This window comes from Microtus oregoni, unplaced genomic scaffold (assembly GCF_018167655.1).
Source record: "Microtus oregoni isolate MIOR12 unplaced genomic scaffold, Mior012 000042F_ref0000377, whole genome shotgun sequence".
Lineage (NCBI taxonomy): Eukaryota > Metazoa > Chordata > Mammalia > Rodentia > Cricetidae > Microtus > Microtus oregoni.
Genome location: NW_024543209.1, coordinates 13580277 through 13595393, shown reverse-complemented (window position 1 = coordinate 13595393; position 15117 = coordinate 13580277). Strand labels below are relative to the sequence as shown.

The 15117-nt window shown below is 42.3% G+C and overlaps 2 protein-coding genes across 2 annotated transcripts in view; both read left to right on the top strand.

The window, feature by feature from the left end:
• LOC121434000 (serpin B9-like) overlaps window positions 1-15117 on the top strand; it is a 46763-nt gene that overhangs the window by 13349 nt on the left and 18297 nt on the right. The gene's annotated exons all lie outside the window — the stretch shown is intronic.
• Window positions 7743-15099, top strand: LOC121434001 (serpin B9-like). The gene is made up of 6 exons (XM_041632723.1): window positions 7743-7910; window positions 8594-8731; window positions 9159-9276; window positions 11223-11365; window positions 13301-13456; window positions 14695-15099. Exons 1-6 carry the CDS (start codon window positions 7743-7745, stop codon window positions 15097-15099), a joined length of 1128 nt encoding a protein of 375 aa, XP_041488657.1.

The following is a 15117-nucleotide window of genomic DNA, read 5'->3' as shown; positions in this document are numbered from 1 at the left end:
TTGAGCCCATGTTCATTCATTCCCAGTCCAGCTGGAGTTGGTGAATTCCCATTAGCCCAGGCACACTGTCTCAGTGGGTGAACCCCTCATGGTCCTGACGTTTTTGCTCCTATTCTCCATCCTTCCTCTCTTCAGCTGGGCCTTGGAAGCTCAGTTCAGTGCTCTGATATGTGTCTCTGTCTCTGTCTCTATCCGTTATCAGACAAAGGTTCTATGGTGATATTCATGATAGTCATCAGTTTGACTATGGGACAAGGCCAGTTCAGGCACCCTCTCCTCCACTGCCCAGGGTCCTAGCTGGGGTCATCTTCATGGACTCTTGGGAACCCCTCCAGAGCCAAGTCTCTTGCCAACCCCCAAATGGCTCCCTCAATTAAGATATCTTCTTCCCTGCTCCCATATCTGTCCTGGGGGGGATAGAGAGGGGGAGGGAGGGGGAGAAGGGAAGGATTGGGGAGAGCTTGGGGGAGTAGGATAGTTGAGATATGTTCCATTTTTAATGTGGGAAAAACTCTCTCTTTTAAATAATTTCTCTCTTAAAGAATTCCCAATTGTCTTACACACACACACACACACACACACACACACACACACACACACCAGCAAAAGCCTGACAAGATTTCAAGGCAGCTACTTAGTTTGGCAGCAGCCTGAGAAGAGGGTTCAGGAAGAGCCTGCCAGGAGAGAAAAGAAGGAAAACCTAGCCAGCAGTGCAATGACTCTAGCTGCTTTTATCTCTGGCCTGTGCTGCTGGCTGTAAAGTCACAGGGAAACGCCTTTTTTTTTTTTTTTTGTGAATTTGTACCCCAAATATTGGGCACCAAATTTAGCATGAATAATAAAAGCCCAGAGACAGACTTTGAGGTTCAATGTGAAGATCAGAAAAGCAAAGCAGCCAACCACTAGAGAGACCTTTTACCTCTATCAAATCTTCTGACCAAAAGGATGAGATCCTGTCTCCATGAATCCTTGGACTCCACACGCCCCTGCATTACTGTTTATTCCTCCTTCATCTTCCTCTTTCCACCTAGTCATAGAGCTCCTGTCTCCACCTCCCTAGTGTTGGATTAAAGGCATGGGATCCCAAGTGTTGGGGTGACTTTTGTGTGAGCTATGTTTCTCTTTTAGACAGAATCAATTCTGTGCTGCCTGGGTGGCCTTGAACTCACAAGATCCATCTGTCTCTTTCTCCTGCATCCTGTGATTAAAGGTGTGTGCCACAACTCCCTGGTCTGTATGGCTGGCTAGTGTGACCGCTTTGCCTGCTGATATTTGGGCAAGCTTTATTTATTAAAACACAAATAATATGTCACTATACTAGTGATGCTACCCTCTAGTCCATGAAAGTACAGTGCCTTGGATGCTGTCTATAGCCATATTTGTAGCAGTAAAAAAAAAATGAAATCTGGTATCCTTTGCATTAGTAGGTAAGGAAGCATGTTTTATACTGAAAGCTGAAAAGGAGTTAGAAAGATGTGCTATATCCTTTTATGTCAGCTTGAGAAGATGCTGAGCCACACTAGCTGGCTTGCTCTTCAATGTAGAGTTTCATATACAAGATCATGTTGAAAAACCTGAACCAAATCACAAGTTACCCTGAATACCTGCTGATACTTGCTTCCAGGCTTGAAAAGGACCTATGCCACCTTCCAGCCCCACCTTTGCCCTTTAGGCCACACACTCTTTCTCTTCTGGGTCCTCCAAGGCTCACGGGTCCATTCCAGAGCCACCTGAATGGAAACTCCAACTCGTCTTAATTGAACAATGAACTGGCGATATAAGCGGAAATCCTGTAACAATTATCCCTTTTTGTCTAATAAAAAGGGAAAGGTTCTAACATAGTAAAACTATATACTATAAGAATTATTATCAAGTATTATCAAAATAGAAAGAAAAGGTAATAACCTTAACAAATGAAACTACATACAACAAGAGCAATTATCAGTAAGAAAGACATACTCAATGTCTAGTCCATATGTAACTGGCAAATTTAGAAAGATTACTCCATTTGTTGTCTTCTCCAGAAGAACCCAAAGTTTTGTACCTAAAATACCTTTGTCTGTGATTCAGAACAACTATGACTGTAACTATCTAGCCTTCAACTCCATCAAAGTCCTGAGAAGGATGTAGTGTTAACTGTGTAAGTAGGAAATGCATAACAATCAACTTCCAAAATTAGGAGAAATGACAGAATTCCTCTATAATGTTGGGGCATCCATCTTTGGGCTACAGGCCTAGAACATCTGATAGACTTTTTTTTGTGAAACAGGAAAATTTTAAAGACTGTCACACCGTCTTGACAAAGTTCAGCAATCACTTTTATTTGTGTCTGCTTGCCCAGTTGGAAAGGCACACTGTCAGCAGGTGAGGCAGGGGCAGTTTCTTGCCCTAATGGCTAGCTTTTGCCACAAAGAAAGCACAATGGCAAGAAGAAGGAAGAGGGGGAAGAGGAGGAGGGGAAAGAGGAGGAGGGGAAAGAGGAGGAGGAGGAGGAGGAGGAGGAGGAGGAGGAGGAGGAGAAGGAGAAGGAGAAGGAGAAGAAGAAGAAGAAGAAGAAGAAGAAGAAGAAGAAGAAGAAGAAAGAAAGAAAGAAAGAAAGAAAGAAAGAAAGAAAGAAGGAAAGAAAATTGTTGGTTAAAGTACAGACAGGGGCAGGGAATGTTGAAATCCCCTTAGGGTAGAGAGCACAGGGTGACAGAAGCAGATGCTGCACGTAAAGGACCCAACCTTTCCCTCAAGCAAGAATGAGGAATACTGAGAACTCAAGAACAATCGCAGTGGGTTTTTGATCCTACTGCACGTACTGACTTTGGGGGAGCCTAGGCAGTTTGGATGCTCACCTTATGAGACCTGGATAGAGGTGGGCGGTCCTTGGGCTTCCCACAGGTCAGGAAACCTTGATTGCTCTTCGAGCAGATGAGGGAGGGGGACTTGATCAGGGGAGGGGGAAGGAAATGGGAAGCGGTTGCGGGGAGGAGGCAGAAATCCTTAATAAATAAATAAATTTTTAAAAAAAGGAAAAAAAAAAGATGAGAAAGAAAGCCTCAAGCTGAAGTCCCTTCAGCTGAAGTCATTTCCTGCTGGGCCAGGGGTTAGAAGACAAGGAGTGAGAGCAGCCTCTGTGGACACAGGAAGCCAAGTCACAGAAAATGAACTCCCTGGAAAAGTCAATGGCACCAAGAAGCTTCTGGGAGGAGGAGATTGGTGGAAGGCTTGGCACCCATAACCCAGGAAGGAGAGCACATGGAGGAGAAGGCTTTCTAGACTGAGTGTGTCACAAGGCCACACCTACTACAACAAGGCAACGCCTCCTATAATGCCACACCTTATGGGGCCCCTTTTCTTTCAGAACATCGCATTCCTCTCCCTGGCCTCCAAAGGCTCATAGCTATATCATAATGCAAAAATGCTTTCAGTTAACTTCAAAAGTCTCCATAGCATGAAACAGTCTCAAACTTACTTAAGAGTCTAAAGTTCAAAGTATCTTCTGAGATACATATAATCTCTTAACTGTAATCTCTTATAAAATCAAAATCAAACAACAGGTCGCATACTTTCAACACATAAGGGAACAGGATATGCATTACCCTGCTAAATACAGGCAAGGGAGCATAGTGAGTAAACGCTGGACTACAGCAAGACTGAAAGCCACTTGGGAAAACTGCACCTCCATGTCTGATGTCAAAATGCTCTTCAGATCTCCAACTCCATTCAACTTTGTTGACTGCAACACACTTCTTTCTCTTGGGCTGGTTCTACTCACTGTTAGAAGCTCTCTTCATCAGGTATCCCACAACTCTGGCATCTCCAGTATCCTGGGCTTTCGAAGGCAATCCAGGCTTCACCTTCAAAGCTTCACACAATTCTCTCTCTAGGCGTCCATTTGGGGACATCCTTAACACGTGCCTGGTCTCAATGGCTTTCATTGTTCTCTGGGGCATATCCCCTTTCTTCTATCCTTAACTCTAAAGGCGGAACCACATGGCTGAAGGTGACAAGTTCTGCTGTTTGATGGGGATAAAAAGAGCCCCATGTTCAATTACAGCTTCACCAGCTTTCTGTTTCCACCTTTACTCCCTAAGCTTGGCTGAAACTAGATCTGTAGCCCAGGTTGGTCTTGAACTCATAGATCTGCCTACCTTTGCCTCTGCAGTGCTGGTATTAAAGTTATGCACTACCACACCCAGCTCTAAGATTCTCATTAACTCCTTTTCACAAGTTGGAAACTTAGCTGAACAGGATCTTGCCTTGAGTTCACCATTCACTTTCTTCTATTTCTTAATCTATCTAGCTCTTTAAACATGGGCTTTAGCTCTATTCCACTTCCTGGTGTTCATTTTCTCCTCAAAAGCAATACTTTGAAGGCATTTAAGGAGCTGGAGAAGTAGCTGAGATTCTTGAAGGAAACAGAAAGTGGTTTGTTTCACTAGGCATGGCTTCAGCATATCTGAGACTTCAAAGCCTGCCTCCACAGTGACACACTTCCTCCTACAAGGCCACACATACTCCAACAAAGCCACACCTCCTAATAATGCCATTCTTTCTGGGGGCTGTTTTTTCAAATGAAAAAACAGATGTGAGTAAGTAAGCTAATAGCCACTGAATATATACTTTAAAGGATGAATCAGTGCCTTAAAAACAAGGGTTTCAGCCGGGCGATGGTGGCGCACGCCTTTAATCCCAGCACTCGGGAGGCAGAGGCAGGCGGATCTCTGTGAGTTCGAGACCAGCCTGGTCTACAGAGCTAGTTCCAGGACAGGCTCCAAAACCACAGAAAAACCCTGTCTCGAAAAACCAAAAAAAAAAAAAAAAAACAAGGGTTTCAGATATAAATGCATCTGTCCTGACACCGGGTTTCTAAGCTTTTATCAGCACGGCCAGGTGGACAAACATCCCCAGGATCTAAGAAACACTCTCACATATGAGATCTCATGTTGTCCTCTGCCCCCTCTGGGCACCAGGCATGTACCTGGTGCACAGACATACATGCAGGCAAAACATCCAAATATATAAAATATATTACTTTAATTTCAAAAATTAAAGAAGTTGGAACACCAAAGATACCAAATTAGAAGAGGTCTATTTTCCTGGGGGCCTGCAAATGCAATGTGTCCTGTCTAGGGATGGAGGACACGACGCCCTGTACTAATTTGGCTCAGTGTCTATTTCTGTTATTTTGCAAGGAGGAATCCTCCAATGGAACAGTCTACACTTCCCCATCCCCACACAGTTGGCAAAGTCTCTTGAAGCATTTGTCTAATTATTCTTTATTAATAAAACCTCAGGAATCAGATATTGAGTTAAGAACCTGAATGATCAGAAAGCATCTCTCTTTCCTCAATCCAGAAAAGAATCTTTCTAAATCCCTCCCTTCTATTTCCTGTGTCTCTCTATATGTCCTTGGTTCCCAAAACCTCTTTGGCTAATTTTGGTCAATTAGTAGCTAACTCAAAACTCTGATTCAATGTAAACTTTATTGGAAGTCTCTGGAGTATCAGAGTGCTATGAAAATATCCTACAACAGTCCCTTCTAGAAGTCAGCATCTGAATTCTGTATGTCTACCCTAGGGTAGACTTAACAGGACACCTGGAGCAAACACCTTCACAGCTGAATTCCTGGACTGAACAGAGGTTTGGGATCAACCATGGACAGCCACTGTGTGCTCTTTGCATCCTATGAACTTACTCCCATGGTACCCTGCCCACCAGAGACCTAAGGTTCTCACTAGATTTTTCTTTCTCCAGGACTCATGTGTTTCCCAACCCCCCACTGTCCCAACCAAGCAGAGGCCAGACCTGGATGAGGTCAGGTAATTTCCTCCTCCCCTAGCCTGGGGCCCTGATCATGAAGTCCACACCCTGCAGAGAATAAAGAGGCTTCCTGGACAGGGAAGGCAGCAAAGCAGCACTCTGGGACATGAAGCCTTGAACACTGTGCTGGGAGACTGTGATATTGGCAGGTGAGGGTGTCTGGCTCAGTCCAGGGTTGTGGGGGATGTAGAGGCCACCTTTAGAAGGCCCAAACTGCATCCAGAAATGGAATCCCAGGACCTTAGAATTAAAAGGGATAGAGGAAAGGTAGTGTCTAGTGGGTCTTTATAGATGTCACTTCTCTTGAAACCCCAGTTGGGCAGTGGTAGCAATGCTGATCTTATTGTTGGGGTTCTGGAGCTGTACTGATCCATCTCAGTCAGGAATAGGTACAGCAGAACCTCAGTGGCTTTCTCCACTGTCCTCTGTCCTTCTTCCTCTCAGGTCCTACCACATAGCCCATTTGACTAACTCTGCCCTCTACTCAAGGATCTGCAAAATATTGTCTCTTACTTCTGGGCCCCTTTAGAGCTACAGGCTCTACTCCAATCTAAGCACTGCTCATTTCCCCTCTTAAAATGGCACATGTTGATTGTAACCCCAAAATTTATCCTGCACATGCTTCAAGCACTTAGCATCAGGGTGCCAGATATCTCCTATTCCTTCAGAGAACTTAAATAGTGGGGAGAACCATCAGTAAGAGAAAGGAGTGCACTTAGGAGAGAATAAAGAAATGGTTGAGGCAGGAGGATTAGACTAACACAGCAGAGACCCTGAGGTTGAAAAAGAGATGACTGAATAGCTTGAACTCACTGATAGTGATGGGGTAGATGACTTTCTCAGTGGAATAAACACCACTTTGGGGACCCAGATTTAAATTTAAAGGGACATAAGGATGGGAAAGCATGTAGGGGTGGCAAAAAGGTCAGATGAGAAGATCAGATGGTAAGTCATTGAAACAAAGCAGCCCCAACTTCTCTGAAGAGTTTTGGGGGAACTAGGGGAAGAATAAAATAACCTGAGTGCTCTCTCAAGATGCTGTGTCTTTCTGAATAGGCGGAAGGTAGAAGTATGAGTTGAGATGTTATCAATCTGCCTAGGATGTGTGATCTGCATTTTAACACAGTGGAAAGCATTCTGGAACAAGCTTCCAGTGCTCAAGGGTCATGTGACAGTGAGCGCACAGTCATGGGATGTGCAGGGACTCGGATTTTTGTTAGGAAGTTAGAAGAAGCCACTTAGTCTGGACCAAGCTGTCCATTTATCCGGAACTGAGGCATGCTCAACAGAGAAGCAGACTTGGTGGGATCAGCTGATCATTGCCCTCCGAGCAGCCACTGCTGGTGGTGTTTCCTGCTGCACAGCAGAGCTGATGACACCAGATTGTCTTAGGGTCTCATTCAACATCTCAGGGTCTTTCCTGCAGCAACTGCAAATGTGGAGACACTGTCTAATGCAGACCTGGACATCTCAGAGGAGTCTTCGCAGGCACACACAGAATGCAGCTTTGCTGAAGTCAGGCTAGAAGACCTAGATACACATAGCTGTTTTTTTCTTCCCCTCCTCTTCTCTTCCTCCTCCTCTTTATCTTCAACTTCACCATCTTCAGAGAGAGGAACTGGATTGTATGGGAAGATTCCAGAGTCCACCTCTCTCAGCTGTGTTTTGTGTGTGCCATCCTGATGATCTGACCTTCTATATATGCAGATGGGACAGATACTAGTTTGGTCTGCTTCCATGACCACACCTAGATAATAACCTTAAAATTGGAAGGACTATGACTGAGAATAAAACTTAAATTTGAAATATTAAGTACTTAGGAGTTTTGAAATGAGAACCAAGAGTAAAGTCCCAGATTTCCCTGAGTCAGATCAGGGAACCTCCAGCGCTATACTGAGTACCATTTCTCCTTTGCCTCCAGACTCTGCATCATGAACACTCTGTCTGAAGCAAATGGCACCTTTGCCATACACCTTTTAAAGATCCTTTGTCAAAACAACCCTTCGAAAAATGTATGTTACTCTCCTGTGAGCATCTCCTCTGCTCTAGCTATGGTCCTCTTGGGGGCGAAGGGAGACACTGCAGTCCAGATATCTCAGGTAAGTTCCCTGTCACCTCTCACCTGTTTTACTTGCCTAAGAGTTGCTGAGAAGGGAGGGTCAGAATACCACACTCTGTTTCATGAGGAAGGAAGAGAATCTCCTCCAGTAATACTTCTTAAAGGCAACGATTTTTCATGAGTAATCTTTTGGAGAGATCCCAAAATTTTATTCAGATTTCACTTAGAAAATGCTTCATGAATAGATTCATGCTAGGTCATGAGTCACATATGATAAATTCAAACATCTAAGAGGACTGAGACAGAATGATCACAAGTCCAAGGTTACATGCACAACTTAGTTCCAAATGAGGTTTGTTTTTTTGCGTGTAATCCATGGAAGGAGGGTGTTGCAATTACAACTCAATTGTAGGACTCTTGGAGCAAGTTTAAGGCCTTATATTTAGCCCAAACACTTTATTGGGGCGGGGGGGAGGGGAGATGTCGAAAATATTTGAAACACCAGTTTCTTAGATAAAATTCATTTTTAGAGCAATAGATTTTGTAATTATTTATTGGAAAGGAAAACTAATACCTGCTTTTTAATTGTTTTGTTGTAAATCTTACTTATATCAGAACCTTATGTACATCACTGTCTTCACCATCTCTTTAGCTTGCAAATTCATTTTACAACCAGAATTCTTCATTACTGATGTCATACTATTTCATTGTTTTCATTTACAGACACTTGGTTTAAACACAAAGGAAGACATTCATCGGGGCTTCCAGTGTCTTCTCAGTAATCTGAAAAAGCCAGACAGAAAGTACTTGCTTAGAATGGCCAATAGGATCTTTGCAGAGAACACTTGCGAATTACCCCCAGTAAGTTGTATCAGTAGGATGATTAAAATTGAATTAAAAAATATGTTGCTATAGATTTCTATTAAAGGTCCTAGAGAGCTTGAGAAAATTATGAATCAATTTCTAGTGAATGTGACGATCCATTTTTATAACAGTTGCTTTTAGAATGATGAGACAGTAGGGTCATGAGTTCTAAGCCAACCTAAGCTACACAAGGAACCTAAACTCCATAAACTTGCCCAAAGATCACAATTTTAAAACTATACCTTGAAATATTTCAAGCCTGAATACTTGTATTTTTCATTTATTTGGGTCTTATTATTCTTACTTACAAAAACCTAGTATATGAAGATGTTTGGTCTTTGCCATTATATTCAGATGACTGGGAAGCTTGCTAGCTAACAATTTATTTTGCAATGTTATTTCCCTGAACATTTTCTCTCCAAAGACCTTTAAAGAGTCCTGTCTTCAGTTCTATCACTCGGAGCTGGAGCAGCTGTCCTTTGCCAAAGATCCAGAGGAGTCCAGGAAGCACATAAACACATGGGTCTCCAAACAGACTGAAGGTCAGAATTTCAAGTTTTTTCACACCCCACATTCTTATCCTTACCATCTACCCCTCACTCTTCTTCCCTCCCTCCTCTTTCCTTTTAGTTTCCCTTCTCCCTTCCCCCCCCCCACCCTCCGCATGGACTAGATGTTATTTCAGGAAATCAAAGGGATTCAGACTAACATCAATATGTGGTATAATTCAGACCTCAGTAAATTCATGGAGGTTTTACTCAGACACTTAGTTTTGAAAAATAGAGTTATTTGTATATTTCTTCAGGACAGAGGGATGATACAAACGTCATGAGAACTCATGGGCCTGGTTTCCAGTTGAGCAGCTTACATTAGAAGACAGGGTGGTCTGCAGGGTTGGCAGGTCATGTGACTCTACTACAAAGATTTATGTGGAGATCTTCCTCATAAGTCTTTCCTGGGCCTCTTCTTCCTACAGTTTCTATGGCACTAACCCGCACCACCATTGTGTCTTAAGAGGATTCCGGTTTCTGATTCCACCCATCCTGCCTCAGATCCCTCACTTACATGTGGTGAAAGCAGCCTTGATTTCCATTGAAAATACGCCATCAGGGCTGCTCAGCTACATTGACCAAAAAGAACCTTTCATTTGGGTTGAACCATTTTTGTTTTTATTTTAAAGATAATATGTTTGAGAATTGATCTCAGAGATCTTTGACACCGTTGTCTGATAAGTAAACCAAACAGCTCTATCCCAATAAGTATATTCCTATTTGTGCTAACAGAGTGACAATAATCATGAGAACCTTTTCTTAAAGACTCCGCAATTATTTGCCCATTTCTTTTTGTTAGAATCTTACCTCTTCTACACTTTTGATATTATAAATGAGCAGGATTCTCTTGACCATTGATGGGATCTCACTTAATGGAGAAGAAGGGAATCTGTTCTCTTGCCTATGTTGTTTCTTTTGGTGATGGAGAGTGTAGAATAGTAATAGCTATTCAACAAACTACTTTCTGCCTTTGAGTCTCTGACATATTGTGCTATGCTAGAATTGGGCACGGCCATAGTATTGTAGATAAGACTCTGTATCTAACATTAGTGTATTACTCTGTGATCTCTAGAGGAACAGAATGAATATATAATACAGATGGGATTTAAAAGATTGGCATATAAAATACAGGCTGACTGGATGTAGGGGGATGGCCTTGGACTTCACAAAGGGCAGAGTTGCCTGCCCTCTCTTAAGGAGTAATCCCACAACGATCATCTGCACGTGGTGTGTTTGAGAATCTGGGAGCATTTCCATTCTCTATCAGCCTGAAGATCTTATAAGACTCAGTCTGGCATGGAAAGCCTAGAAGATTCTAGAAAGCGACTAGTCTTTGTCCACATGAAGGCCAAAGTTACTGAGTCCCAGTGTCAGCTAAAAACGGTAGGCCTAGGGCACAAAGAGCATAGAGGCACTCATCAGCGAGGGCTGAAGGCAGGCAGGCAAAAGCAGTGCTGCTTCTCCCTCGGTCCTTTAGTCAGGGCAGCACAGGAAGGCATTGCCCACTCTGGGGAGTGTCTTCCCCCTTAGTCGCTTTCCTGGGAAATGTCTCCACAGGACTGCCCAGAGACATGTCTCTTAGTTGATTCAGACTGTCAAGATAGTAACCATCAGAGCATCCAAGGTTAAACATTAGTCCCCTGAAACCCCTTCTTCTGCTTCTTTATTCTTCATCCTGGAGTCACTTTTTCTGCTTTTTCCAAACCTGCTTTCTGTGAGAGACTTGGAAATCATTCAGCATCCTCATCTTCAGGATGGTCATTTGGTGCACATGATCTCCAGTCATACATTGATGCTGGCTTCCTGTTTTCTTTTCTTTTCTTTTTTTTTTTTTAGCAAATTTGAAAGTGATTCTTGAATCTGCCCAGATGGAATATCATCTTATTTCTCATGCGTGTATAAAATAAACCTGAATGATGTCTCTGCTTTTTCAAAAGGGAAAATTCCAGAGTTGTTGTCAGATGGTTCAGTTGATTCAGAGACCAGGCTGGTTCTTGTCAACGCATTATATTTCAAAGGAAAGTGGCATCAACAGTTTTACAAACAAAGCACAAGGGAAATGCCCTTTAAAATAAACCAGGTAAGGAACAGCATCCAAAAGTTTATGCCAGTGTGTCAAAGAACTTGCATGGAAATGTGTAAAGGTGAGTGTGTAGCTCTGGGGTTCAGTGGTAGATATCGCATGTCTTGTGGGGTGCTGAGCTTGATCCTCAGCCTAGAAACATGGAGAATAGGAAGGCACATAAAACCATTAGAAACTAATATTTTTGAATGAAAGGTTAAAATATAGAAAATTGATAGGAATATAGAACATTGTCAGCCTATATTATTTTTCATCCTTTTGGGGACAATTTCCACTTTTGACAATTTCTCGTGTGACCATTGCTTCTATCTCTCTCTGAACTAAATTTTCCTTATGTACAAAAATGTCAGATATGACTTCTTATATTATATTAGTATAATATATAGATGAAGCATGATACATAGTAGAAAGGATTATACAAATATTTATATGATAACATATTTTAATTAAAATAAACATTTTAAACTATTAGCCAATTTATCATTAATAAACAGGATTTACAATTGTCCAGCATTGAAACAGAGTGAGTGATTCAGTTTCAAAGATCTCAGTTTTAATTGAAGTATATTTAAGTAGTTTGCTCAGTCTCTATATAAATAAAACTTAATGAAGTTTGCAGCCTTACCGATGTTAAACTGTTCATTCCCTTCTGTATTAGAAGTACTTTAAAGTCTTCAAAAACATGACTTCTTTTATTTGTACATTTAAGCCTTAATGTAGGTGGCCTTAAACAATTTTTTAATGTTTAAGGATGTTTTCTGAGAAGATGTATCTGTCTGCAGTATCATTTACACCACTATGGAAATATCCCAGTCTAATGTATGAAAACTTTTCTTTTAAGTACAATTGATTATGCCTCCTTAGATACAATGACTGACAATAGTAAATGGTGAAATCCTATTTCTGGTGTGATAGTAGCTGACTTTCTATTAGTGAAACAAACTATCTGAGATAATCAACTTAAAGTAGGAAATATTTAATGGAGCTCATGATCCCAGTAGTTTCAGTCTGGGTCAGTTGGTCCAATCACTTAGGGTTTAGGTGGTACAGTACAACATGCAGTGAAAATGCATGGTGGTGTTTGGTCACCTCACAGCAGTCAGGAAGCAAAAGAAAGAGGGGTGCATTGTCAAAATCCTCGTCAGGGGCAGCCCCTCTCCAAAAACTAACTCTTCTCTAATAGGCCCTATCTCCTAATGGTTTGTTCAGACCCAAGTAGTGGAAACCTGTGGACAATGGCTTTGAAACATGAGACTTGGTGGAACATTATAGGCCCAACTATGACTTTAAAATATTAATAATTGAATGACACATTTCTCCTGCTGGTAACGCATGATGTTTCCTAAGTAAATCTCTGCTAGGTTGCTGTTTTGTTAACTGGAGACAAACCAGAGCCATTTGAGAAGACTGACGCTACATGGAGAAACTGCCTCCATAAGATTGGCATTGAGACAAGTCTATGGGGCACATTTCTTAATAATTGGTGTGGATCCATCCCATTCTGGCTAGTGCCAACCCTGGGCAGGAGGTCGTGAGCTGTGTATGAAAGCTGGCTGAGAAATCAATGGGGAACAAGCCAATAAGCAGCACTCCTCCGTGGTTTCTGCCTCAGCTCCTGCTCAGAATTCCCTCAGGGAGGGAATGTGCCCTGAGAGTTGTAAGATGAAAGACCCCATTTCTACCCACGCTGTTTTGGTCAAGGCCTTTTACCACTGCGTAGAATCCTATCTACTACAGCTCCATATCTGCTTACAACAACTATTTTAATGAAAGCAGGAAGAGACTGGTAGACTTTAACTAAGTGTTCACTGGATCATGATTAGTGTTGTCATTGTGAGTGATGAGAACACTGCTGACATTAACTTCAGCTCATTTGGAAACTTTTTGACCTCTCTCATTAATGTATTTTATGTCCTGGGTTCATCTGTTCAGAGTGAGAAAAGACCAGTGCAGATGATGCGTCAGGAAGACACATTTAACCACGCCTACGTGAATGAAGTACAGGCACAGGTGCTGGTGATGCCCTATGAGGGCCTGGAGCTGAGCTTTGTGGTCCTGCTCCCGGATGATGGTGTGGATCTCAGCCAGGTGAGGCAGGAGAGGTTGTATTATTCGACACTCTAAATATCTTCTAGAAGAGTCTAGTTTCTGTTCTCATTAGACGATAATTAATTCTTTTCATCTTGGCAACTTCATGGAGAGTGGGTAGTTCTAACAGACTGAACTTCGAATTGTGTCCAAGCACAAGGTTTTAGTGTGTTCAAGACTCCTATTGTGGGTTGTGTGACTTTGCCATATGTTATAACTTCATCACAAGGATATGATATGATGATCACTATCTGACAGGATGAAATGAGAGAAATTCAGGCAGCAAACTTAGCATAGTGCTTGGAAAATAACACCCCTCTGTAAAGAGAACTTTATCATGATCCTTGTTATTATTTTATTTTAATATATTAGAACATAAAATATGCAGAAAAATATTGCACTTTAACCTAACAAAGTGGAAGAGGAGGAGCAACATCTGCAGATGTCAGGCAGATCATTATGAAACTTCTTGGACTTCCTTGCAGCTGGATGCCCCACTATATGACAGCCAGACTCTGAATGGAGGGCAGTGCAGTGTGAAAGATCTAAAGGGTCTTTGTAATCAGAACAGATTCCCTGGCTCTTCTCATCCAGCTCCCTAACAGTGGCATGGCATATGTAGTGTTAGTTTTTCATCACTGATAAAATGCCTAACAAAAATAACATAGGAGGGGAAGGATTTATGTAGGCATACAGATTCAGAGAGCTCCTTTCAAATTACCTGTCTGCATCTTACAGTTCCATTGAGGCAGGTGCATTTGGCAGACATTACAGGCCTTTTAGTAATCAGGAAGCAGAAAAATAAGAAGGGACGAAGAACCAAGGACATCCTTCGTAGGTTACCTCCAGGAACTGCTTCTTTCATTCTTCTAGACCCCCCTGATGCCTAATAAAAGGTACATAGAGCTGCAGAGCAAGCATTTACTATGAGAGTCTTTTGAGAAATTTCTCATTTAAGTTACACAACCCACAAAACACAATCTACCCTGGAATAGACCTCCCTTCCAGTGTGTTGAGGAGAAGATGGCCAGGTCTTCCTACCTCTCAGGCTGATGGCCTCCATACCCATCAGGGGAGCCACATTCTAGCAGGACAGTGGGACACTCATGCTGTCTGGTCATGTGAAGAGACAGTGCCCCTTGTGGGATAATGGCACAGTCAGTGAGCAGGAAGTGACTATGAAACTCTGGGTTAGACCTCAACTGTGAATCTGACAGTCTCTAAATCTGATTTGTCAGGTGGAAAACAATCTCACCTTTGAGAAGTTAACAGCCTGGACCAAACCAGACTATATGAAGAGAATTTATATAAAGGTTTTCCTTCCAAAATTTAAATTGGAAGAGGATTATAAAATGGAGTCCGTGTTTCAGCACTTGAGAATGGTAGATGTCTTCCAAGGAAGCAAGGCTGATTCATCAGCAATGTCTCCAGAGAAAGACCTATGTCTGTCCAAGTTTGTTCACAAGAGTGTTGTGGAGGTCAATGAAGAAGGCACTAAAGCTGCAGCAGCCTCGGCCATCATTAGTTATGACTGTGGCCTTGAAACTGACTTAACATTCCGTGCAGACCGCCCCTTCTTGTTCTTCATCAGGCACAATGAAACCAATAGCCTCCTGTTGTGTGGCAGGTTCTCTTCTCCATAGGCACAATTACTATGTCAG

Coding starts and splice junctions, on each gene's coding strand:
- LOC121434001 (XM_041632723.1), top strand. CDS start 7,743: ATGAACACTCTGTCTGAAGCAAATGGCACCTTTGCCATACACCTTTTA. Junction 11,366..13,300: donor TGCCCTTTAAAATAAACCAG/GTAAGGAACAGC, acceptor TCATCTGTTCAG/AGTGAGAAAAGACCAGTGCA. Junction 13,457..14,694: donor ATGGTGTGGATCTCAGCCAG/GTGAGGCAGGAG, acceptor CTGATTTGTCAG/GTGGAAAACAATCTCACCTT.